Source organism: Naegleria gruberi, assembly GCF_000004985.1.
Source record: "Naegleria gruberi genomic scaffold NAEGRscaffold_21, whole genome shotgun sequence".
Classification (NCBI taxonomy): Eukaryota; Heterolobosea; class Eutetramitea; order Acrasida; family Naegleriidae; genus Naegleria; species Naegleria gruberi.
In genome coordinates, this window is record NW_003163306.1 from 6,270 (window position 1) to 31,322 (window position 25,053).

Sequence of the window (25,053 nt, forward strand, 5' to 3'; positions counted from 1 at the left end):
CTGTGTAGATTATTATAATCGTAATACCTTACAATACCAATAAAACTCAATAGAAGAGTTAATTCTTCTCATTTTCAAATAGATTATTCAATATAGAACACATCTAGATAGTTTCCAGATCATAAAAGTCAAGCTACTATATATGGTCTTTGATTAAATTTAAAAATAGACTGCCGTTGATTACTGGAATCTTGATTCAAATTTTGTTTTTGAAGGTATGATGATCAAACTATTGATTGAAAATCAAACCGATTATTTAATATTGATCATTGAATTGGTAAATAATCACTCTCTTTATAATGCTACATATTGAAGATTGATGCAAATCAACGTGATTCAATCTACAAAGGTTGGTAGTTGCACCACTTCGTGGCGAAACTACCCATCCACAATCAATCAACATGTGATTCACTTCCATTCAACTCAATTTGACCGTTATAATCAATAAATCAATGAAATGTTCCTTTATTAGCAATACCTATTCAATCTAATGAGTAGATTCACGTCCCAAACATTTGACTTCTCAAAGTCCATAATTCAAAAGTTGATACTGACCTGACCTTTATATATCTATCAATATAAGAAATGAAAACATCAAATTTACATCATTAATAGATTATAAGAAATATAATCAATGATATAAATCTTCACTAAGTAATCTCTTAAATAGCCCAAATAAATCAACTCTGAATCCTAAACTCGTCCAAACACTGAACAGAACTAGATGGTTGAACAGCTAGTCATTGTTTGCTGTTTTATGGTGTATTCGAGATTTTGAAATCTTGAGAAATATGGATTTCTGATGGTTATTTCTAAACTTTGTTTATTGACTTTTATGGAAAGGAATAAAATTGTCATCATGTGATAATTATGACTATCATGACAACAAGAGAATATACACATTTAAACAAAGTCTTTGTTGACATATTTATGAATAAAATACAAAAATTGCAAAGAATACCAATGCAATACTAAGGACAATGCTCAAAATATCCATTCCATCGAGAGAATTGAAGAAATTCTTCTTTGGTGGTGAGGATTCAATTTCAATGTTTGCTTTTTCTGTTTCAATATTTTCTAGTTGACTATCAGTTTCAACATTTTCCAGTGAATTTGGTATGTCAAAACTAAATGCAGCGGTTTGAGCTTGAGGAGATCGAGGAACTTGGTTAGTAGATCCAAAACTAAAAGGATCAGAATTTGATAAATTACATGAATTCCCCATCATTTCATTAAACATGTTTGTCATGTATTCCCCTTGTTGCTGTCGTAGGAAAGTTTTCAACAGTTCTTCTTGTAATTTCTGTTGTTGCTCCAGCTCACTTGTAGATCCAAAACTAAATCCACTTGTTGCCTTTGGTAGTTGAGAGAATTCAGAACCTAAACTAAATCCATTTTGTACTGATTGAGTTGGTGGAGGAGGTAGAAAATTACATCCACCAATCTGATTCGATTGTTGTTGCACTAATCCACCACATGTTGGTGGTGAAAAAGCACCAAAAGTAAATCCACCAAAAGAAGGTTGAGGAACTTGGTTTGTATTAAATTGACCAAAATTATTTGGGAAATTGTTTGTTGATGAATTAATTTCTGTTGGAAAGAAAGGATTGGCAGATTGAGTGGAGGCAGATCCAACATTAAATGCAGAAAAACCTTGGTCAACTGGACCAAACGGACCTAATTGACCTAAATTATTTGCACCTAAATTGCCCAGAACCTTTTCACGTTCTCTTTTCAAATCAATCATTTTTTTTTAATTGTAAAAAAATAAACCACTTCAACAATCAAATGTTTAATTTACAAGGTTCACCTTAAAACTAAAAATAGAATAAAGAATCTATTATTCTATTACTTTCAAGAGAATTCATTACCTACCTATTGATGATAGAAATGAACATTATCATGATTTAATGATGTTCTTCATTATCAAAAATAGTAGGATTTAAACGTGGCAAATATCAAATATTAGAAATCCACAATATTCACATTTAAAATAATTTTGCCAATACTGATAGCTCATTAATAATATCATTAAACGAAGGTCTTTCCAGTGGTGCCTGATTCCAACATTTCACCATTAAATTTTGATATCTTTCCACTAGTGAAATAATCCCACTTCCATCCAATTGATTACTATCCTTTCTGATATTGAAAATTTGTGAATCCTGATTGATAATCCATTCATTAATTTCCTCTCTGGACTTTAATATTATTGGACGATTTCCCAGGGAGACAAGATAAGGAATTCGATAAGGTGAAGCATCTTTTTGAACTTCCTTAGTAAGAGGATTTTCAATGAACGGAACAATACAGTATAGTAATTCATACATAATGATTGAAAAACTGTAAACATCTAATTTTGTAGCAATTTTGAGTGATTTCTTTTCGTCTTTTGGAACAATTGAATCGTCAACTGATTCTGGAGCTAGATACATCAAAGTACCCACGTTCATTGTCATGGTTGACTGAACAGAATTTCTTACCAATCTCACCAATCCAAAATCACATACTTTTCCTTGAAAATGATCATTCAAAAGAATATTTCCAGGTTTCTATAAAAGGATTAATATTAATCCAATTATGTTAAAATAAAAAAAACGTACCAAATCTCTGTGAATAATTCCAGGTTTCATATTATGCAAATAATCCATTCCATTTGCAACATCCAACAGAATGGAAATTCTCATAGAAAATTGTAATCTGAGAGTTCCATTCTTACATTGATAAATTACTTGATCCAAACTTCCTTTTGTTAAATATTCAGTGACCATGTACTTGTTTTGTCTAGTAATGGCCACACCATAGAATTGGACAATGTTTAAATGGTGGAGTCTACTTAAAATAGCTGCTTCCTTGTCGAATTCATCAACTTCATTGGTCATTTCTAATGATTTTATGGATTTGATAGCAACTTTGATATTTCTCCATTTACCCAAATAGACAACTAAAATGTTTGAAAACTAAAAATCAACAAGTGACTTACCTCCATTTCCTCCTTCTCCAATCTTTTTCTCTATATGTAAATCCTCAATTGGAATGATAAAGCTTTGATCCTCATTATCCAATAATGGAATAAATAAATCCCCATTACCTGCACTAGCAGATGTCGATGCGCTCTTCTTAGAAGCTTTTGAATGTTGTTTTGTTTCCTCTTCATCATCACTCATATCAAAGATAACCTTCTTATCATTTAGTTTTCTTTCCAATTCCGCTTCTGCTCTATCCTTTTCCTTCAATCTTCTTAAACTATTGACAACTTTCCTCAAGATGAAATAGATCAGTAATGAAATTAGTAAGCCCATGACAAAAGCCAATATTGTAACTGGCACCACAATTGATACGATAAGCCATGTATAATCCTCAGGGTTTTTCACACAAGCGTACAAATAATTCACATCTTTAAATTCAATAATGGTTCCTGGAACTTTTTCAATGTGATATCCTTTATCACAATTTGCCATGTAAGCTGTGTAATAGAACTTCTGGACGAGTATATCGGCCTTGAAATACATGGATACTTCCACTAGAGAAGAATTTTCACCATTTGAATTAGTAATAATACTCTGTGGAATATTGACAGCAGAAAATACGTCATTTGCAATTAGATATGGAATTACCTTAATGGTAAAGTTTCCAATCTCTGTAATGTTGAATACAACCTTTGAGTGCATAGACCCGACACGTATTCTCTCATAATAGAGTGGAATTAGATTTCCAATATTGTCTGTACCTTTCACATTAAAGGTAAATTCTGATCCAGGTTTAAGAATGTTAGCTGACTTGTTGGTGTCTGATATAATTTCCAATTCACTCAATGCATATGAAAAATTATTTGGTATATTGGTTCCAATTATTTCATTTCCAATAATTAGATTTCCAATAAATTCATTACTTGGATCTACACTTTCTGGACCTAAAATATATACAGCAGCACCCATAAACAATGCTTGATTGTTAATAAACTTGGTATTGATAAAACGTCCATAGCCAACCAAGTACCGTGGAATGTAAGCTATTGCTCCACCTTTTTTGGCATAATTATTAATAAATGTTGCTGATTTCCATATATAATCATCTACTCTGTTAACTGAGGCATCAGTACATAGGAAAATAGCACCACCCATATTGGAATAGTTATCCCGACCTATTACTCTATTGCTATCGAATAGAGATCCAGAATATTGGAATTGAATTACTAATGAACCAATATAGAGTGCACCACCTGAAATCAGTGCAATATTATTTCTAAAAGTACATGAAATAATATTAAGAGAGTAGGCTAAATCTATAAATATGGCACCTCCTGCACCACCCACTGAGGTATTATTTTCGAATTGACAATTAGATATTATTCCAATAGCATTAAGGTAACTTCTAGAAAATATTGGAACGAAAATGGCTCCTCCACTTTCCCTTGCCTCGTTACCAAAGAATGAAGACTTGTCAATTACCAACTTGAATATTCTACTAATGTAAAGACAAGATCCATTGATCCCTCTGTTGTTTAGAAATTGAGAATTTGTAATTGTGACTTCATAGCTTTGTTCAATGATTACAAGATTTTTCAGATCTGGATAATAAGAGTTGCTATTGTTTGTCAACGTAATTTGATCAAGTTTCACTGAAGAAAATCCTTGAATTGAAGCAAATGACTCTCCGTCATAGCCATGTGTATTTAAAATCTCAATACTGGTACCAAAATCAGCCATAATTGCAGAATCTCCACTATATTGTGTAAATTCATTAGTATTGAATGTAATTTTAACAATATTTGTAATTCCAATCTTTGAATTGATTAATAAACATCCATAAACTTGCAACTCTTTAGATGAAGCAAGAAATAGTTGTGTTTCTTCAAATTTGGTTTGAAAAATTGTAATCTTGTCCATTTCAGAAAATAACATTCCACTTCCCACACCATTTACAATACTTTTAAGCAAAAGTAGTGAAGTATATCGATAGACCAGAAATCCTGAATTGGTATTGACAGCTTTCTCATATGCAGCATTTTCAATTAACATGTAATCTCCCTTGACTTGAGTTCCCAAACAATTTTGTTGGATATTGACAGCCATTAGAATACTAAAGAATGAAACATCAAAAAAGATGTAATTGTAAGCTCTACATCCTCTAATATTCATATAAAGTGAAAGTCCATTGAACACAACAAGTTGTAGATCAGCTCTCTGTGTTTCTCCTATAATTGGAAATCCACCCTTTTCTTCACAAAATAATGCTGAAAGCACATTAACATTATCCATAGATTGAAACGTTACAATGTACACTAGATTCTGTTTAGTTGGTGTAACAATTGATGAATAGCATTCAAACACATCATTCAGTAAAACAAATTTAACAGAAACAGCTCTACTCAATCCAGTATTTTCCAAAAAAGAAGAATAGTTCTGATGAAGAATGTAATCCAAAGAATCGAGAGCATGTTGAATAGTTGCACATGGAGTATCCACTGAACGACCACAAACCTCCTCTTTGGCACTTTTTTCAAGTTTTGAATCGACATAGAATGTAATCAATAAATTAGAATTTTGATAGACGGCTAATTGTTGTGTAAAAACCTTGTAGGCCTGTGAATTGATCCAGCGCTGATTGTTGGATTTGACACCCCGATGGTGGTGAGGTTTCGAATTGCCACCATTTGTTTTATAAAATTCTACATTTTCCATAGATAGTGATGGTATTGTAAATTGAGCCTCTCGATTATTGATGAGTTTGTAGTTGGTATTATTGTTAAAAGTGTAAGGAGTTCTTTGATTTGGACTTGTGCTCCATTCCGAAACCAATCTTGTTGATGAATATTCGTGATGAAAAGTTGTTGTTGTTGTTCCTGTTGGTGCTACTACTGTCAGTGTTGATGCTGTTGTAGTTTCAATTTGACACACAACCCACAAGACAATCAACAACAGTAACAAAACTGTAAACGACAACTTCATTATGTTGTGTGAAATTTTTTTGAATACTAATGAAATGTCTGTGCGACATGCAACAGTTGATGAAAAGATTCTCAAATTAAGAAAGTATTTAATACAGTTAAGATTCAGTCAAAAATGATTGTAATATCAGATAATTTTCCAATTTGGGTGGCTTCTTTGAGCTTGGTGAAAAAGTGAATTAGACTTGACTTTGGTTTCACAATAATATAAATTGCTGTATATCCTGCTGATACGTGGTCCAGTTTAAATCCACTTGGAATGTCCAATTCAAATAATGTGTCTCCTGTATTACCTCTAGATTCAATATATTGTCTATTTGGGGAAACAATCATGAGTGATAAATTGGAGGTGCAAAGAGATGATCCTGCATACTTCTTATCTTGCTTTATAAGTTCTGGCTCGCCCTTTGAGAGCTGATAGAGACTATCATTTTCTATTATAAATTGTCATTGTAAATAGTGAAATATTTTGCATACATACTCAACACATATGATCGGTAATTGAATTTACAAACTCCAACATCAATCCAATCATGAATACTAGCATTTAGTTCGACTTGTTGGAAACTACTGATTGTAGCACTATCTCCAGAACCACCTTCCATCTTTCCAGACATGAAAATTCTATTATCTTTTAATAATATCAACGTATGATCATATCCTGTTTGTATTTTAGAAATGTCACAATCAAACTCATAAGAAAATGTATACTTGTTGACATTATCATTTTGTTTGATTCCGAAATTACATAATGAAGCTGATCCAGCTCCATAAATTTTCCTATTATTCACAGCAAAAACAGTAAAGAAAGTTCCTCCATCAATGTGAGTGATTTTGTAATTGGAAGGTAAATCTAGATGATCCAACGGAATATGTGTAAAATCTCCAAATGTTCCAGACTGTGTAATCCCAGTTTGATAGAAATAATTGTGACCAGCTCCAAACAAGTACTTGTCATTAATTACTAACACCGAATGAACCCATCCTATTAAAGATTTCAATCAAACAACGATCCTTGTCAACATTTAATTCACTTGAAAACATACCACAAGCGATTTTAGTAACTCTGAAATCATGATCAATTTTTCCCATTAGTATTAAAGGTTCCATCATTCTTAGAACATCAATCCTTTTGAAATACGGAATTGCTGAAGTATCCTCACCACATCCACACTATTATTTAAATTAAAATCGTGATGAAGATCAAAACCTACCTGAAGATAAGCATTGTATCCACAAACATATAATTCATCTTCCGTAGTAACCAAGAATACATGCGATCTTCCACTAACCATATATTTAATTCTATTAATTATTTCCTCATATTCAACCTTTCCCAAAGTAACCGAACCATGATAAAGTCCTCTCGGTTTATCCACACCAGTAACATCACTCCTAGCCCAACTTTCATCAAAAGCCTCCAATTTTACCAACTCTGAGATTTCATTCGCTTTGCATTCAAAGCCTAAATTTTCTCCCTCTTCTATTAAATATTTGATCATCAAAATATTAAATATTATTTGTATCATCATCATGTGATTGATCATCAAACAAACCTACTCTTCTCTCCATAGAAAAACACACGGGAACCTTTCTGTTGCGTCATCACACACAAATTTTTTTTAATAATTTTTCAAATTGAAAATTGCAATTTTTAAAATAGATTTACACACACAGAGATGGAAATTTGTTTTATTCTTGCTTGGTTGCCAATTTCTTCTTTTCAATTTCAGCATTTTCCAAGGCATGCTCAGGATCTTTCAAGCCCAAAATTCCTCTCCATATAATTCTATATAAATAAGGCAGTGTTAAATAAGGCACTGATTCCAAACACCAATACGACCAAATCTCATGAAAAACGCCAAAATTCACAGAAATTGCAACACTCAAAAGCCAGCCAGAGAAAAGTCCAACGCCAAGAATTTTACCAGACATGAACCAATCGTCACTTCCTTGATATCTGAAAAAGTGTGGCAAGACAGTGAGTAATAACCAAGTGAACCAATGAGGTGCATATCCATATAAACTATGATAAGGGAACATCCAGTAGAGATGGTTTGGTCCTTGATAGGAACACATGGAGGTGCCAATGTTTTGTAATGGAACACCAAAGAGTTTGGCCTCAGTTCCATAAGCATTTGGAGTGATTTCCAAATTTGAAGTGTCTTGTCCAGTGGATTGCAATAGAGAATGAGCTGATTGATTGTTTGTGGCCATGGTGTGTCCTCCCAATCCATAATATCCCATGAATAATGAAATAGAAGAAACTATTAAACAAATGTAACAAGCTACGAGTGTGAATCGATAGAGTGTCTTTCCTTTTAAAGTATTTCTCAAGCAATAGTAATTGTGTGAAATTGGTTGTCCCCAAATTAGCAAATGGGCAACAATTGTCAAATATTTGTTACTATCTGTATTACAAGAATCGGTTAATCCAAAGTAATATTGTAAGAATTGCAAACTTTCCATTAGAAAGTATGTCAAATAGAGGAAAATGAGTGAAAATAGAGAACCTTTTTGTGCAAAAGTGGCATTCTTTGGAAGAGAAAGGTATCGTCTAGTTTGATCCAAAGTCATCACCAAGCCAAGGCACGAAAATACGAAAGAACTTGTCATTGACCAACACATCTTTAATTGTACGACTAGTTAAGCGCGTTCAGCGAAATCAAAAACAAGTTTGTGTGTTGAGTTGTTTTTTTGATGTATTTTTAAAATGGAAAAATACAATAGCAGCAGAGCAAGCAAAAGGGAAGAATCTTTTTGTTTGAATATTCGAGTGTTTAATATTTTCCATACACCGCGCCAAGTGAGGAGGCATACATTGGACGCACAAAAAGTTTATTGTAAAGCTTAAGTGAATAGGAGCAAGATTTGGTCTTTAATTGGAACCAGTGCCTTTTCATAATATTAAAAAATTCAGTAAACTCAATTTTTAATTTTTTCCATCGTGATTCCAGATCAATATTACAATACTTTTTACAATATTCAGCCAAGTTTTTTGCCAAGGTATTCTCGGATGGTTTAGGTGCTTGGAAATTAGTCTTTTCACATCTCTTGATACAATTCAGCAGTCCATTGTAATTTTCCGAAGTTAATTTCTTGGCCATGAGTGAACTGAATGTAATTTTCTTGGCACTGGCAAATCCTCCTGCATTTCCCATTCTCAATTCCACATATCTTGTTCTGTGATTGTCAATTTTAGTCAGGACTCTAAGGCCAACGTATGGAAATTTAACTTTTTCAGAGTTATTGGAAGAATTCATATCACATGATTTGAATAGAATGTAAGTTTCAGTCAATTCATCACCAACAAATTTTGCCTGAGTGGAACAGATAACATTGAAACTACGAGTCGAAAAGAGAGGACCCAGCAATAAATCAGCATTCAACAAGACACTTGGATACTTTTTCATTGAATTACTTGCATCTATGGACGAATAGGTGTGATATCTGAGGTTGGAAAAAGTGTAATCCAAGTGGTTGTCATAATGGAGAGCTTTGACAATATTCTCAATTGGATATTCAAAAACTCCAACATTCTTTGTTAATCTTAATTGCAACCCATCAGAATAGTCCTTATCAGATGCCCATTGTACAACTCTTCCTTTATCAAAATAGGTCATGAACCAATCAGATGAATATTCCTTTGCTAAATATTTGGATAATTTCCAATCTCTGTCAATGACATATTTCATTGACAAGTCATCAACGGTGAGCTTGTTTGCTGAAGATTGCATTTCTTGATTATATTCATTCTTCTTCTTGTAGCACTCAATTAGGAATCTTGGAAGAGTATTCTGCTTAATTCCCTTTTCAGTCCACTTTTTCACAAATTTATAATGTTTGTGTTGGAAGGCAACAAATGTATCCTCCAATATAGTGTGTAACATGTCACATATTAATTGTACTTCATCCATGAGTGAAGCTTGACTTGTTTCATTCGATTGGTTATTGATTGAGCTTGTTTCATCACATGATTCAGTTTTGAAAATGAATGATTGGCCAGTTTTGTGAATTTTGTAAATCTTTTCCAAGAATTGACCCAATCTTACATGATGAAACCATCTATAAGCTCTACCTTGATTTCTCATTGGTATAATCAATAAGATAATGTCAAGCACCAAGTCATTGTCAATAGATACTGATTTACCATTTCTTGAATATTTTGTAACTAAGAGATTGGACATTATCAAGGAATATTCCTTCAGAAGCAGCATCAATATCATCTTCAAGGATATTACTCGTATTGTCATCATTGTCCTCAGTAGTGGTATGTGTTGTTTGGTTTTCCTCATGTATAAATGATAACGTATCGTTGGTACTATTGACTTCGAGAGCTTCATTGTACGAAACATCAACAGGTGGCTCTGAGAGATACTTCTTTTCGAACAGTTTTCTGTGGTTTTGGACTGATTGGAAAGAGAGGTCTCTGTTTGGCAGGAGAATGGCACATAGTGGGAGTCTAATGATTGAGCTTGAAGACATTTTTTTTAATTGTGTTGATTGTTTCGGCAGGTGATTCAATTTAAAGAAACTGGTGTCTAAATGGGTTATGAAAAGATTCCTGCCACAAGCTCTTTGTTTGCATTTAAACAACAAGAGATAAGACTACAGAATGAAACAATAAGATTAGGTAAATTGGCAAAATGGATTCCTCAATCATTTTTTCGCTAAGACCTCCTATCTTCATGGTTTCGTTGCATTTTCGCTTCGTTCTTATCAGACATTCCAATAAGTGCAAGTTTACCCAAACAAAAGAAAATCTTTACAGTGACAGAGACGAAATTGGACGAATTTGGTGCTTGATCGTAAAAGGGAAAAAAGGACGTTGAATAATTTGTAATCCATTTCCTGTAGTTGATGTTATTGTTGTAATAAAGGACATTTGATGGTCTCTTGGTTTTGGTTGTGCTTTCCATACGTCGTATCGAATACTAATCCGAACAGTTGTTTGAATCCACAACAAGAATCAAACAACATTAGATGCATTTCCAACAGTTGGCAAGTTAGTTGGTTTGTGAATTTGTCGTTGCCATTCAATTGCCAATTCACAAATTCGAGGATTAGTTCTCTTCAATCTATCATAAACATCCAATAGAGTATGCATGGAAAGAAATTCGAGTTGAGAAAATAAATTCTGTGGCAGATTATCAGTGTGAGAGGTGTTAATTTTGTAAAGTATTTCCTCTCTGTGAGTTGCAATATTGGGAATATTCAATTCATAGGTACTTCCTTCATTCAAATAGCTCTGAACAATGTGGAGAGCCATCTCTCTATTTCGGTTGACTTTAAAAGTTTCCACATCCTTGAAAAATAAAACACCCTCAATACAATAACTTTTTCGACTGAAATCTGTGAGAATTTCAAAAGCTTCCTTATTGTGTAAACAAAACTCAACTTCTGAATTGTACAATTCCAAATGTCCTCTATAATCTTTTGCAATTGAGTAGCAAATTGGCAAGAGAATGGTAATGAAAACTTCTAGAGTAGAGAAGGTCATCATGATTAATCCTTGAGGCACAACATGATCTAGAAAGAGTGACATGTAATTGTTTGTAGAAATGACAATATGTGTAATGACAAATAGTACTTGTAAAATGACAAGAATAATTGCTTCCTTCTTAATGAACCATGTATCTTCGGTTTTGAAGCAAAGCATTACACAAATAAATTCCATTCCCAAATAGAAAATGTACAGCATAACTGAAATGATGGAGGGTGTCATGTTGGCATAACATCCTTTCAGACTAATCATGGATGTTTCTTTCATTAGGAATCTACTATTTACAAAGAATGTATCCTCAATGGAAGCCAAAACAATCCAAATTATCAAATGTATCAATAAGAATCCAATAAAAACATCCACGGAAAATCTATTACTCGAAATGAGTGAATTCATTTTGAAAAGGAATTGTTCTCTCCTTCCCAATTTGTGAACACTAAGAAATTCTTGAACATTGTCGAGTCCTGTTGTTTCAATCACTGAAATTCTCCTAGTAATGGTGTTGCCATCATCTGTGGCCACAGAGTTTTGAAATAGCGCGACTGACTTGGTCTGTTGTGGTTGTTTCTGTGTTGATGAATCTTTGAATAGTGATGAAATATTGTCAATCCCTCCAACTACTACTGGTGTCAAACCTCTCCTCTCCAATAAGGTTTGATTCTGTTCGAAATGTTGCTTTTTATACATATTGACCTTATACTTGATGAACAATCTCAATGTTCTTAAAGTTGAAGGCAATGTCAAACAGGGAGGTAACACAATAAATACCATACTAAAGAAGAAGCACGGATAGTATTCCCTCCCGACCACATATCTCAATCCAAATCCAAAAACAAATAGAAAACTACTCGACATGGTAAAGAGCATTCCAGTGAGTGTTCTAGCCTTGATGTGTCCATTATTTCGTTTCCAACACAACCCGAGAGAGCAGAGAAGAATTAGCAAGCTGTAAAACATGAGAAATAATCCAGAAGTGATTGGTACAGAAATAATATCTGGACACTCCTCAGTGAAGGACCACTGGTCGGCATTGGAGAGAGGAACCTGTGGCATTTGGAGAATCCAATCAGGACATGATGTATTTGTTGTTGATGAATTAGAATTATAATAACGGAATGATGAGGAAGTGCTTGTTGGGAACAGCCAATGTTCATGATTAATGGGATGAGAAAGGTCCATTCTTTTTTGATTCTTTGAAACGGATAAGCATGATGAAAACCATCAAAGCCAATCTTGTTACGTAAATTCCCTTCAAATGAGCGAGATAGACAAGAACATCATTTTGTTTTTAAAAGTTTTCTTCGAGAAGTGGCGGGTGATTTTATTTTCAAGCCGTTAAAGTTTGAAATTTTTAAAAATTGAATTTATTTGAAAAATAAATTATTTGAAAAAAAAGCTTCACCATGTCAAACTTGCCACCAAAGGTATATGGTCAGATGGAAAGGTAAGAGATGGTAGACACTTGTGTTCGCTAGCTTGTTCCTCTGTTATTGTGTCCAACACTCTTGTACATACAAGTTGACCAGATTTATCCTGTTGCTGACCCAAGTCCACAGTGAATATGTAATCCAATGTACCAGAAAAACCATTATTATAGTTTGTGAATGATGGTTCATTTCCTCTCACTTCACGGTAGCAAGACTTGAATTTTCCGAATGGGTTAAACATGACTTGTTCCACTCCCTTCTTTGAATTTCCATGCTGTTGTGAAGTCTTCCCACTAGTAACAACTGATGCTTCTGTAAAGATGTTGCAGTCAGAATTGAACGACAATGGTTTGGCTGTAGGAACCACAGCTTGCCCTTCCACAATCAAGTTGTAAACTTCACTATTAGGTAAAGAGTTGAAATCTCCAGCCAATACCACAGATACTGTTGATGAAGAGTTGTATGGCTGTATCATGTTGTAAGCTTGTTGAAGAATGTAGAACATTTGTGAAAGTTTCACTTGTGGATATTCTGGATCCCAAGCAAGATGGTTATTGATGATTAGAAGGTATTTTGATGAGAGTTTACATTGCAACAATGTCAGATTGGCAGTATCCCTTCTCCCATACATGTAATTAGTCTCCTTTCCCTTGTCTATCAAGTCAGACAAATTGGCCAAATCCAAGTCTAGGTGAGCAATCTCCACAAATCGGTCAGTCCTCCAAAAGGTAGCACAACCATTACGTTTTCCTCTCTTTTCAGTGTAAGTAGAATACATGTTCAATTTGTTATTCATCTTCTTTCTCCAATACTTTTGATAATTATCGCATTCTTGAAAACAAATAATTTCTGGCATTTCCTGATGTTGTTGTTTATCATTAGCCATTCCATAACTTTTAATTTCACGGAACAAACGTTTCCTTCTATATGACCAGCTAGTAATCATTTCATAATTTTCAATATTACTAAAAGGTTCCATATCCAATCTTTTAGCATACATTTGTGCTAGAATATTATACGTCAAAATTGTAAATCCAACCTTTTCTCTACTACTACTTGCTTCCATTCTCCTCCTCCACTTTAGCATCAGTGATGACTGCCTTCTCGTCATGATGGTTGTACAGCCATTTCCTTCCCATGCATGACGTGAGCGGGTAGGTAGTGAAGAGTTTTGTGATTTTGTTTTTTTCTTCTGGAGAAATTGCTGATGGCGCGAAATGTTGCTTCCTATTCCTTTGGTTGTTGTTGTTATTCCTTTGATGTTGTTGTACTTTATGACTTCTTTCCTTGAGGTTGTTATTGTTATTCATCATGTTATTGGTATTATGGTGTTTCTTTTTTTGTGATGTAGTTGATAGGTTGGTATGGTTCATCGTCATTGTGTTATTATAGGATTCTTGATAATCATTTCCAAAATTTACATTTTGATAAATGTTATTGAAGAGGTAGAGAATTATTAACGTGACAAGAAAGTAGACGAAATAGTATCTCCAATTCATCATGGTTATGTCTTTCTTATTTTTGTTGCATCTATTACAATTGAGTATGACAACTTTTAAACTGGCATTTGAAGAAGCAAAATCGAGTTTTCTCTTTTTCTTCCAATTAGACAATAAATGTTTCTTTCAATTATTACTCTTTTACTGCTATAATCTCATTAATTTACAATTTGGAAGGTCTTGTCATTGGAATCTCTGGTGATGGATAGTATCGCTTAGTAGTGCTTCTTTTGAAATTTCCAAAAATTATAAATTCACTTGCATCACTCCACAAGTCACTGAAATTTTTCGTATGCTTTGAGAAGAAACCAACATGTCCAATAGGTAAATATTTTGGAGGTGATTTGTTTTTCATGAGAGGTCGAGGAATCACCTCAGTGTAAAACTCCTTGCATCTATATAAAAATTTACAATTGAATTTTTCAGTGGAAACTTGATTGGTAAACACATCATCTTCAAAGACCCAGTTCAGGAATGTTGTATGGTTGACTGTCGAAGGTAACACCACTTGATTGGTTTTTGGATCTGTCATGTATTCAGGTAGGGTTCCAAAATGTCTCCACTGCTTTGCAACTCCAGTTGGTAAATCTTCCATTGCATTCCAAAAAGTTCTGGATGGGAAATAGCCATACAGCAATGTCAATAAAGGAACACTTTCAAAAAACATTCGTGTTCTCAAATAATGTTGAAATCTATCCTTATTTCTAAATAAATTAATATATCCATTATATCCATTGAATGCTGATAGCATGAATCCTCTCTGTACTATAGGTGAAACATCTTTAGGTGTGAGCATCATTAAATAAGCTCCAATTGAATTTCCAACAACACTCACTTCCATTGGAATTCCTTTATAATTATCCGAATGATAGAAATTAACAAAATCCAAAGCACCTCCATAATCCTTAGCCCAATCAAAAAAGGTACAATTAACAGTTGGCTTTTCTCCATCTCTCGATTCTCCCATTCCTCTATAATCATATGTCAGAACAATCACTGGCTGATTTCTTTCCATTCCATACGCAACCAAATATTCAGCAAATAGAAAGTGATAATCCTGATGCATACCAGTTGCAACACTAATTACAACATAGACAATTTTCTTATTTTCCTCTTTTTGAGAATTACCAAATTCAGATGATGAAGAACTCATTGTCTTTTTCATGTACTTTTCATCACTCCAAATGTATCCAATGATTGGATAGGAGTCTTCTCTCGATGGAAAAACTACCTTACTCTTAGTAATTTCTCCGTTTGATGATGAAGATTTTGATTCTCCTCCAACTGTATCATCTTCCGAAGATACTTTCTCATCCAAGTAGAATTGCTTTTGTTCCATTTTTTTATTAATAATTAAACGTTTTTTATTCAGGAAGGAGAATTGCTTACTAATTTTTTCTCCAATTCTCCGAAGAAAAAATTGTCCTTAGAAGAAGATATTCAATTTGTTTACAATGTAATTGTTACAATTTGTAATTGGATTCTTGAAGAAAGAATGAGTTCATAATATTCATGAACCTGTATGAACTGTTGTTGTAAACCTGTTGCGCCAATTTCAATTATAAAATCAACAAATTGAAAAAAAATAGAAGAAGAACTCTGATCAATGCATGCAGAGCAGATGAAGACAGTAGTGGAAGAGTCATCATCATTTATTCCATTTGATGGAAAATTATCGGAAATGATGAAAGATGTTCGGGAGGATTTTAATACAGATTTAATTGAGGTGATCATGTTGTGGTTCAATCAATACAAGATGAGTCATATTAGTCATTTGTATAGGGATTTGGATGAGATTGGAATGAATGATTTGTGGACTAATGTTTGGTTTGCAAAGGAAGATTCCCAAAAATTCATGGATAAAGAATTGAAAAAGTTTGAACCTTTTTATGAACAATATATGAATTATGAACCTAAATATCTGTATGAATATATTGCATTGATTGTGCTTTATGATCAAGTTCCGAGAAATATATTTAGGAATAGTGCAAAAGCATACGAGACAGATAGAAAGGCATTGGATTTGGCTCGTTCTCTAGTTCCTTACATGGATAAGCTGCCTATTCAGTTTAATATTAGTATTATCATGTCATTTGTACATTCAGAGGAATTGGAGGATTTGAAACAAGCCAAACAGTTTATTGAAGCATTGGAAATTAAGTATGCCAAGTATAATGTGCTGAAGAATCTCAAGCTCATATTTAAAAATCACAACGATAGAATGGAATTGTTTGGAAGAATTCCTGAAAGAAATAAGTATTTGGGAAGAGCATCAACAGAAATGGAATTGACCTATTTGAAGAATATCAATTCTCAATAATACTGGAAAGAAATAGTATCATTCTCCATCTATTTCAAAAAAAAGAAAGCAACTATAAAACTTATAAAGGAGCCTAGACAATCTGTACTCGTTCAATATCATAACTTTTATAGAATGAATGGCTACGGCCATATCACGATGAATGCACCTCATCCCGTCCGATTTGAGAAGTTAAGCATCGTCGAGCTACATCAGTACTGAGGTTGGAGACAACTTGGGAACCTGTGGTGCTGTAGTCTTTTTATCTTTTAAACCATGTTATGGTTCTTATTCTTTTATTTGGTTTTTAAACTGGTTGTTAACATTTGATCTTTGTGTATTCGAGGAAGTGTTGTACTCTTTGTCTCCTTGAAGTTTGGTTGTTTAAAGTGGAACATTTTATTAACTTGTTGTGTGGGAAGAAGTTTTATTCTTTGAGTTTGGAACTTGGTTTCTATTGTAGATTAGTTGACAACTGTTTATTCTTCGGGTGTGGAATACAACAGTGCTGAAGGTAATCTCTCACCTGGTTTGATAAAACTCACAAATTCCTTGGCTACAGCCGAATGGTAATATAACAGATTTGGATTTGTTGTTGATTCTTGCACTGTTGATATTAAATGTTCTAATCTCATTACAACAACATCGTTAGGATCCAATCTTTTGGCTTCTGCAAGTTCCTTTCTCATCTTGGTCAAATCATCTTGATCGAATTCATCATCCACAAATAATTTTGAAAAGTATGAAGAAAATGCATCAAATTTAGAGTTGGCCTTCTTTTGCTCCAATTCATAAAGCCATTCATCATCTTGCACAATATTCTTTCTAAGAATTTCATATACTGTATCTATTTGTCCCTTCTCCTTATTCCAGATTCTTTCTGTTGGCCTAGTAATAAAAGACTCCTGTGTTTGTGTAAATGTCCTTGAATCACAAATGATTGCCACATTAAGATACCATGAAAAGTCATTCAATAGTTTGGCTCTTTCAATAACCTCTCCAACCAGAGCCATGTAACGCATTTGCTTATTACCAACATTACCTTGAATCATTTGACCTGATGAAATGGAGATGCATGATTTCAGAGCTATTTGATCATCTTTTTGAATTTGATCATTAATGGAATTGAAAAAGGTTTGTATCTTTAGGGCTGTTTCAATGGCAGTACTTGAAGGACTCTTATCTGAAGGTGAAAATATAATGACATATTCATTGTAGGCTTTGATTTGTAAATCTGCCTTACAGGTCTTACACATTTGTGAAATTGCGGTCAGACATTTAGAAATCAAGTTCTGTAACAATCCAGATTCGTAATCAAAGTTATTCTGATTCAGATTTGGAATGGTCAAATACATGATGGAACACTCTTTCATTCCCAGACCAAGTTTGAATAAATGACTGGACTTGTGATTGGAATTTCTGTGATGGGATTGATGTTGATGAATAGAAATTACATCTGAGGCACCGTTTGAACTTCTTCTCGAAATTGTATCAAAATTATTGTTGGAATTCTTGGCTGCTGCTGTAAATGAATTAGCATTATCAGTATTGGTTTCGGTATCTTGCTTGGCTTCATCCAATTGATTCAAAATGGAATCTGGAATGAATGCTCTAATTTCAGAAAGCCATCTTATTGTTTCACTCAGAGAGGCATAGATTGCTTTGGGCTCGCTAAAAATTGAACTTCTTCTTTGAATTTCAGACAAGTGCAAGGTTTCAATATTCTTAAAATCTTGCTGAAGTTTTGCAAATGGGCTTGTTACTACCCAACCAACAAGAATGCTCACAAGAATTCCCAAAATGGCCACAGCAATAGAAACTCCAAGAATAACCCAACTACTTTCAATAATTCCCTTCTTAATTTCAGATTCATCAAAGAAGAGAGTCATTCTCCACTTTAAATTGTGGAATGTATAAGGTGCAGAAGAGATGAGGAATGAATTTCCCAAACCATTATCCAAACTTGTTTGGAAAGAGGTCAAATTTGCAATATTATTCTCTTGTTGATGTTTGAACAGTTTCTCCATCATTTTACCTGCATTTTGTGAGACAATTTCAGTTGTTTTGACTCTCTTTGAATCAACTCCATCCACAGCTAGAGAAGATCCAATAATATAATCATTGCCATACTCTGAAATGATCACAAATCCTTTTTGCATGACTTTTACAGATGATAAAAACTTGGCGATTGCTGCCAGTGAAATGTTGATCTTGGCAAATCCAATTCTTGTCTTGTTAGTTGATGAGGTTGGATCTGATCTCCTATAAATTGGTGTACTCCAAAAACTCGAAATTGGTCCATTAATTACTATTTAAATTAGGTTGAATAATAATAAGAATTAGAGTTAATACGGTTAGAATATGAGAGAAAACACATACCCTTATAAGGAGCTCCAAAACCACCATTCACATATTGACTATGAACAATCATTGATTCCTTATAGTAATCTGTATTGGCTACTACATAGGTAATATTAGTAGTGACCTTATCTGGATAGTATTCTCCTGTGGTCATGTTTGCCTTGTACATGATAAATCGTGAACCCTCTGGTTTTCTCACATACACCAATGAACCATCTGCATTGACACTGTAGGCATAAAGAGCATTGTTTCCATCCTCTCCAAAACACAGATTTGTCACTGTGACTCCAAATTGTTTCACTCGTGTAAAGAGATAGTATTGTATCGATTCAGCCATATCCACAAATCCATTATGGTAATCCTCAGCTATGGAATCGGCAACATATTTGGCTGGTAACAGTTGTGAATTGACAAAGCCACCAATCTTTTCATTCATATTTTCAATAATTACCTTAACTTGATCCAAAGAGGCCTGTTCATTCATTGTATAGGAAGTGATCCAGATAGTCAATGCTGTCGTCACCACAACCATCATGATCATGACAATGAGGAATAATCTTACACTGAGTAGAAATCTGAGACAACACCCCCTATCTGATGATGAGTAGCCATCATCATAATCCTGCCCTCCCGAATCATCTTCAGGGAACATGTTCTGTAAATTATTATTCTGCACATATTTTGCTGATTTTGAGAAGGAGAGTTCAGTTTCTGATGTTGTTGATTGTTGAGGAACCACCCTATTCGTTACTACCATATTGTATTGTTGTTGTTGTTTAAATGTATATTAACGTGGATGATGATGAAGGGGTAATAATAATATTGAATATAAGTTTATAATATAACCGTTAGTATAATATCTAAAAAACGCGAGAAGTATAATTCTTCCTTAATATATAAATCACAAATTCTAGTTTTTAATTTCAAATCTTCTAAATGTTTGATGCAACTCTCTCTATTCAATGATTAAAAAAACAAGCCTTATTACTTCTTGAAATGGCCAATTTAACAACACAACAAGAATATGCAACGTTTTTTACTTTGAGTTGTTTTTTTTTGGAGGGAAACTGGTTCAAGAACAGTTAGACCATTAGGAGTGTTCAAAAAATCAAAAAGGATATAGAAATAAGTTCAAATAAGGAAGAATTTTTGGATTTAGGTTGAAGTAGACTTTGTTAAGGCACAGTAAACACAAGTAATAGTGTAAACTTTTATAATACAAGAGAATCTTTTGTTTAAATGGTGATTATTCTACTTTTAAAGATGCTTAATTCTCCTGGATCTGTTTGCTCAGGTTCATTCAAAACAATAATGCCAGAGTGAAATAGGATTTGCATTTACAGCCAAGTCTTCAAACACTGGGCTTTACATTCTAATATACCAAAAGGATGTTCTAGATCAGATAAGCCTTAGTGGGCGCCTGACAAAAATCATATGATAGTTAATTGGAACTCTCGCAATATTATTTTCATCCTCCTCATTCCAACACCTCTCCAACTCTGTGTCCTTCACTCCAATCTTTAAAAAAAGCGATAAGGACGATGCCTTAGTGCTCAACAACCTTAAAAAAACAAACAACAACAATTTGTTTGATATAGGAGAGATGAATAAATACCCAACATCATTAAGTGTATCGAGGAGAGCAATTCTTACTGTCTTGTTGGGACTACTGCTCTTGATTGCATTTTGCAGCTCGACTTCTTTCATTCATGCACAAGAAGAACAACAAGCAGGAAGACAACATCCACAACCTTCAGGAATGAGACCAAGACCACCACGTCCAATTCATTCAGGAGAAAGACCACCAAGACCTCATCCTGAACACTCTGGAATAAGACCAAGACCATCTGGAGGACACAAACTCCATCCACAGCCAAGACCTTCAGGAATGAGACCACGTCCATCTTATGCTCGTCCAAGACCTTCTGGACCAAAACCTCGTCCACCAGGACCAAAACATTCAGGACAAAGACCACCACGTCCACAGCTCCACCAAAAGATTCTACAACTATTGAGCCAGACAATGATATTGCTCAAAATCAAACTGGAGAAATTTACCATGGAGAAAAGGAAGGAAATGAATTGACAATGGAAATTATCATCTTTTCTAGTGTTGGAGCTGGAATTTTATTGATTGGAGTTGTAATTGCTATTGCTCTTGTTAATTTCTTGATTTTGAAAAATAACAAGACTAAATTTCAAACTCATACTGAACTTGTGGATGATGAAGCTGATACTACAAGAATTTTGGGTATTAACGATGGATCTGTTCATGCCTAAATAAAAAGTCAATATAATTCAAACCTTGATATTACACCAAGTTTACAACACAGTTTTATTCAATTTTAGAAAGATCCAATGGTAAGATTTTGTTCTTTCAAGGAAACAATCTTTTGAGGACTCGAAAATTTCAACACCCATCACTAGCAATCGTATATCTCTCTTCATTCAAAACTGTCAAAGATCTTATTAACTGAGGTCAGTACCTCCATCCAAATCCTTTAAAAACCTTCTTTAATCCTCACTCCCAAATCTCTCCCAGCAACGTTTTTTCCCACAATGGTCATAATTGAAATAAATTGAAAAACCGTTAAAGTGGCTGTTATTCAAATCAAAAAAATGTCTGTACATTCCTACCATCACGATAACAATGAATATCCCTATGTTGTTAAGGGGTATGCTGCTAATAGTGGCAGCTCGCATCACTCGGGTGATCAGACTGAGATGGAAATGCTCAGATCAGTCAAACATAAAACTACACAACAATTGAGTGACCAGATGCATTGTGTGCTCAATGTGGTCAATCTTCCGAGTTCGAATGGTGAGGGAAAGGGTGATAGCAGTAGTAGAATGAGTTCAAGTCGTTCGAATGTATCGTCTTCAGTGGATTCCGCAAGGAAGCATTGATTTTATTCCGGATACATCATTATCACCTAAGAAGAAAATATTCTCTAAGATCTCCCTCAACAATATGTAAATAATTACTAAGAGTTATTTGTAAATATATAAATAAATACATCATGCTAGGAAAATTCTATTAATATAAATAACAGTAATATATTATTTTGCCTCAGTTCTGTAACGTCTATCAAGATTGCGCCCAATGTTCAAACAAGAACATGATGGCAACTTTATTAGGGCCAATGACTAATAGGGGTTCATTAAGGAAGTCAAAATTGTTGTTGGATTTTTATTAAAAAACAAAATCTCATCACTTTCAGCTCTGAATTATTCTTCGTTTTTTGGTTGAGTTATCCAGTAGCTATTAAGAACAAAACCGTTATTTCATTATCCAATCTCTCTACTAACAGACAAACATTCATCAAGAGTCTAAATATCGCAAGTATGAGTACCTTCACACCACACCATTATCGTGACAATCAAGAATATCCATACGTTGTTCATTCACATGTAAATTTGAAAACCAAGAGTGAATATCATGCAGAGATGAATCACTTGAGAAGTTTACCTCACAAATCAACAAGCCAATTAGCTGATCAAATGCATTGTGTTGTAAAGGTGGTTCAATCCTTACCTCCATCAAACTCTTCAGTTGAATTGAATACAGCCTCAAAGGTTTCATCAATCTCCCTCAATAGAAAATCATTCAGAAAATAAGGGAGGAAGAAATTCTGTGATGCGATCTTCTGGAAGCTCTCTAAAGAGATACTTTAAGCCCTAATACTAATAATTATTTAATTGTCTCTGTGATGATTTAATAATTATTTAATTAATCTATCCTAAGTATCATCCTAAGCTTCCTAATACTAACTGTAAATACTTCCCTAACACAATGTCCTCTCCCTTTGTAAATATAATTTATCAACTAATTAATAAAACAAAACAACAACATGTTCTTTCACCTAACATTGACAAATTAAAACTATTTTAATAGGAAGAAGTCTTCTTCTTTTTAACTTGTCTAGATGATGAAGAGGATGCTGAAGATCTCTTAACACTTCCTCTTGAACGAGAGGATGATGAGGAAGATGATTTCTTACCTCCTCTCTTCACAGCGGCACTTTTTGATGAAGGTCTACCACCAACTCCCTTACTTGCCTTCTTTGCTCCCTTAACACCTCTCTTTGATGATGTGGAAGATTTCAATGAGCTCTTTGAGCTGCTCTTCTTGCTTGACTTTCCAGCAGTTCTAATCTTCTTGTCAGCACCCTTGAATTTAGTAACCAATTTCTTATTAACAAAGACCTTCTTGTAATTGTTGAGTCTGGAATTGGCATCTTTCAAACTCTTGACACCAACTTGCTTTCTGACCTTATCATTGTGCTTTTTAATATATGCTTTGATACCATTAGCAGTGGATGGCATGTAAATTCTCTTATTCAAACCAAGAGCAGTGAAACCCTTTCCAGAGCTAATGGCAGATTGAACCTTTTTCAATGTTCCTCTAATTTCAGAAAGAGATTTAGTCTTGAGAACTGGAGCAATATTTCTGGCAATAGTATTTTCAATAGTTGCAACATGAGTCTCTGAAAATCTATTAAGATTCATTCCCAATTGTTGAGCACGTCTTGACATGTTACCCAAACCAATATGAGCTAGAGTCTTGGCAATTGGTCCAGCAACATAATTGGCAGCAGAAGAAATGGAATTGGAATAGTGTCCAACATGTTCAGTGGATTCCAATGAAGTTTCAGATGCTGTTTCATCATTTTCCAAAGTTTGAGCACCACCTGAGGAGGATGATGCAGCAGAAGCAGATGCAACTGTTGCAGATAGGGTATTCTTTAAGAGATCAGCTCCTGGATGTGAAGTTTTGGAAAGTAAATTGGAAACAATTAACATGAGTTGAGATTTGACTTGTTTTTGTTCAGAAGTTTGAGTTGGAATGGCTTCCACAATCTAAAATGATCCAACCACACACATTTTAAAATTCCAATATAATCAATATTCCATCAAATCCAATAAATTTTACAAAAATTGTAAAATAACATACAGCATTCAAATCTTCAGCAAAATACAACAAATTTCCAGCAATAACTCTTTCATCAAATGGGGTAATAGTACTCTTCAATGCTTCAGAAAGAGTTCCAGCTTTAGTTTTTTCATCAGCAGCTTCAAAATTAACACTTGATGAAGATTCGTCTTGATTAGTTAACCTTTCGTGTGTTGCTGGCTTTTCTTCCTTGACTGGTTCAACAGGTTGAGAAGGAACTTGATTATTTTGTGGTTCAGGTTGTGGAGTTTCTTTCTTTTCCTCTGGTTGACTTGTTTGTTCAGGTTGAGGAGTTGCAACTGCTGGTGAATTGGTTTTGCCTTTTGCAGCCAAATTCAAATTGACCACAACAGAAACGTTTTCTTGAGTTTTGGCCAAACCATCAGCTGCCAATGTGAAAGAAGCAGCAAGGATTGTGAGAAGAAGGATGGAAAATACCAACACAAGCGGTTTTGTCATTTTTTAGCGAGATGTTCTCATGTCATTAATCGAGTTGCGAAAAAGTGAAACAAGATCTCTAAGAGTGACACTGAAAATTGATAGAAAATGCAGAAAGGAAAGAAACAAAATATGCCTGCAACAATTTAACAAAATGGTTAATTAATCTCATTCGAAACCAGACTATAGTTGTTTACAAAAATTCTTAACACAACCACAAAGATTCTCGTTGTATGCAAAGATAACATTACGTCTCTGTTGGCTAACCAAATTTTCCGATCTATTCCCCAATAGTGCTTAGTTTCGTATTAAGAAGTCTTTCAAGTCACCTTTCATCAGTCAATTCATCTTTAAACATCAACTAAAAAATGGCAAGATACTCTTTCCTTCTTGTACTATCAACCTTCCTCATCTTGTTATCAGCAACATACCACTTGACAAATACAATGTCAACCAAAACCAACAGTCCAAACCTCTTGCTCGTATCAATAACATTGGAAAAGCACAAAATATTTGATGGTAGAAGTTTGCAAGATATCAGGAATTATTGTTGATGATTCCGTGTTGAATTTTTGACTTGACACCAAAGAAATTTGCTTCATCCACTGTTTCTAATAGTAGT

At 34.0% G+C, this 25,053-nt stretch overlaps 10 protein-coding genes across 10 annotated transcripts in view; 3 read left to right on the top strand and 7 right to left on the bottom strand.

Moving 5' to 3' along the window:
- NAEGRDRAFT_66948 (uncharacterized protein) overlaps positions 1–407 on the top strand; it is a gene marked incomplete at both ends in the record, with an annotated part of 1,217 nt that extends 810 nt beyond the window's left edge. The window contains one exon of the mRNA XM_002677613.1: positions 350–407. Coding sequence (XP_002677659.1) covers positions 350–407 — 58 coding nt within the window. The remainder of the gene's footprint in view (positions 1–349) is intronic.
- A 521-nt stretch (positions 408–928) lies between these two features.
- On the bottom strand, positions 929–1,747 carry NAEGRDRAFT_66949 (uncharacterized protein; the record flags this gene model as incomplete). The annotated part of the gene is made up of 1 exon (XM_002677711.1): positions 929–1,747. The coding sequence occupies one exon, from the start codon at positions 1,745–1,747 to the stop codon at positions 929–931; it is 819 nt and encodes a 272-aa protein (XP_002677757.1).
- Positions 1,748–1,988: 241 nt separating this feature from the next.
- Positions 1,989–10,435, bottom strand: NAEGRDRAFT_79539 (serine/threonine protein kinase; the record flags this gene model as incomplete). The annotated part of the gene is made up of 10 exons (XM_002677712.1): positions 1,989–2,552; positions 2,604–2,944; positions 2,984–5,945; positions 6,152–6,384; positions 6,432–6,935; positions 6,997–7,123; positions 7,165–7,433; positions 7,837–8,357; positions 8,924–10,091; positions 10,123–10,435. The coding sequence occupies 10 exons, from the start codon at positions 10,433–10,435 to the stop codon at positions 1,989–1,991; spliced, it is 7,002 nt and encodes a 2,333-aa protein (XP_002677758.1).
- On the bottom strand, positions 10,422–12,723 carry NAEGRDRAFT_57875 (uncharacterized protein). Its single transcript, XM_002677713.1, has one exon. It carries the CDS (start codon positions 12,630–12,632, stop codon positions 10,920–10,922), a length of 1,713 nt encoding a protein of 570 aa, XP_002677759.1. The 5' UTR covers positions 12,633–12,723; the 3' UTR covers positions 10,422–10,919.
- Positions 12,724–12,806: 83 nt separating this feature from the next.
- On the bottom strand, positions 12,807–14,211 carry NAEGRDRAFT_79541 (mRNA deadenylase). Its single transcript, XM_002677714.1, has one exon. It carries the CDS (start codon positions 13,989–13,991, stop codon positions 12,852–12,854), a length of 1,140 nt encoding a protein of 379 aa, XP_002677760.1. The 5' UTR covers positions 13,992–14,211; the 3' UTR covers positions 12,807–12,851.
- A 295-nt stretch (positions 14,212–14,506) lies between these two features.
- Positions 14,507–15,718, bottom strand: NAEGRDRAFT_79542 (alpha/beta hydrolase; the record flags this gene model as incomplete). Its single annotated transcript, XM_002677715.1, has 1 exon — positions 14,507–15,718. The coding sequence occupies one exon, from the start codon at positions 15,716–15,718 to the stop codon at positions 14,543–14,545; it is 1,176 nt and encodes a 391-aa protein (XP_002677761.1). The 3' UTR covers positions 14,507–14,542.
- A 417-nt stretch (positions 15,719–16,135) lies between these two features.
- On the top strand, positions 16,136–16,699 carry NAEGRDRAFT_66954 (uncharacterized protein; the record flags this gene model as incomplete). The annotated part of the gene is made up of 1 exon (XM_002677614.1): positions 16,136–16,699. The coding sequence occupies one exon, from the start codon at positions 16,136–16,138 to the stop codon at positions 16,697–16,699; it is 564 nt and encodes a 187-aa protein (XP_002677660.1).
- A 458-nt stretch (positions 16,700–17,157) lies between these two features.
- On the bottom strand, positions 17,158–19,796 carry NAEGRDRAFT_66955 (uncharacterized protein; the record flags this gene model as incomplete). The annotated part of the gene is made up of 2 exons (XM_002677716.1): positions 17,158–18,986; positions 19,058–19,796. The coding sequence occupies 2 exons, from the start codon at positions 19,794–19,796 to the stop codon at positions 17,158–17,160; spliced, it is 2,568 nt and encodes an 855-aa protein (XP_002677762.1).
- An 846-nt stretch (positions 19,797–20,642) lies between these two features.
- On the top strand, positions 20,643–21,125 carry NAEGRDRAFT_48684 (uncharacterized protein; the record flags this gene model as incomplete). The annotated part of the gene is made up of 1 exon (XM_002677615.1): positions 20,643–21,125. The coding sequence occupies one exon, from the start codon at positions 20,643–20,645 to the stop codon at positions 21,123–21,125; it is 483 nt and encodes a 160-aa protein (XP_002677661.1).
- A 1,802-nt stretch (positions 21,126–22,927) lies between these two features.
- On the bottom strand, positions 22,928–24,452 carry NAEGRDRAFT_66957 (uncharacterized protein; the record flags this gene model as incomplete). The annotated part of the gene is made up of 2 exons (XM_002677717.1): positions 22,928–23,899; positions 23,994–24,452. 2 exons carry the CDS (start codon positions 24,450–24,452, stop codon positions 22,928–22,930), a joined length of 1,431 nt encoding a protein of 476 aa, XP_002677763.1.
- Positions 24,453–25,053: the final 601 nt, after the last annotated feature.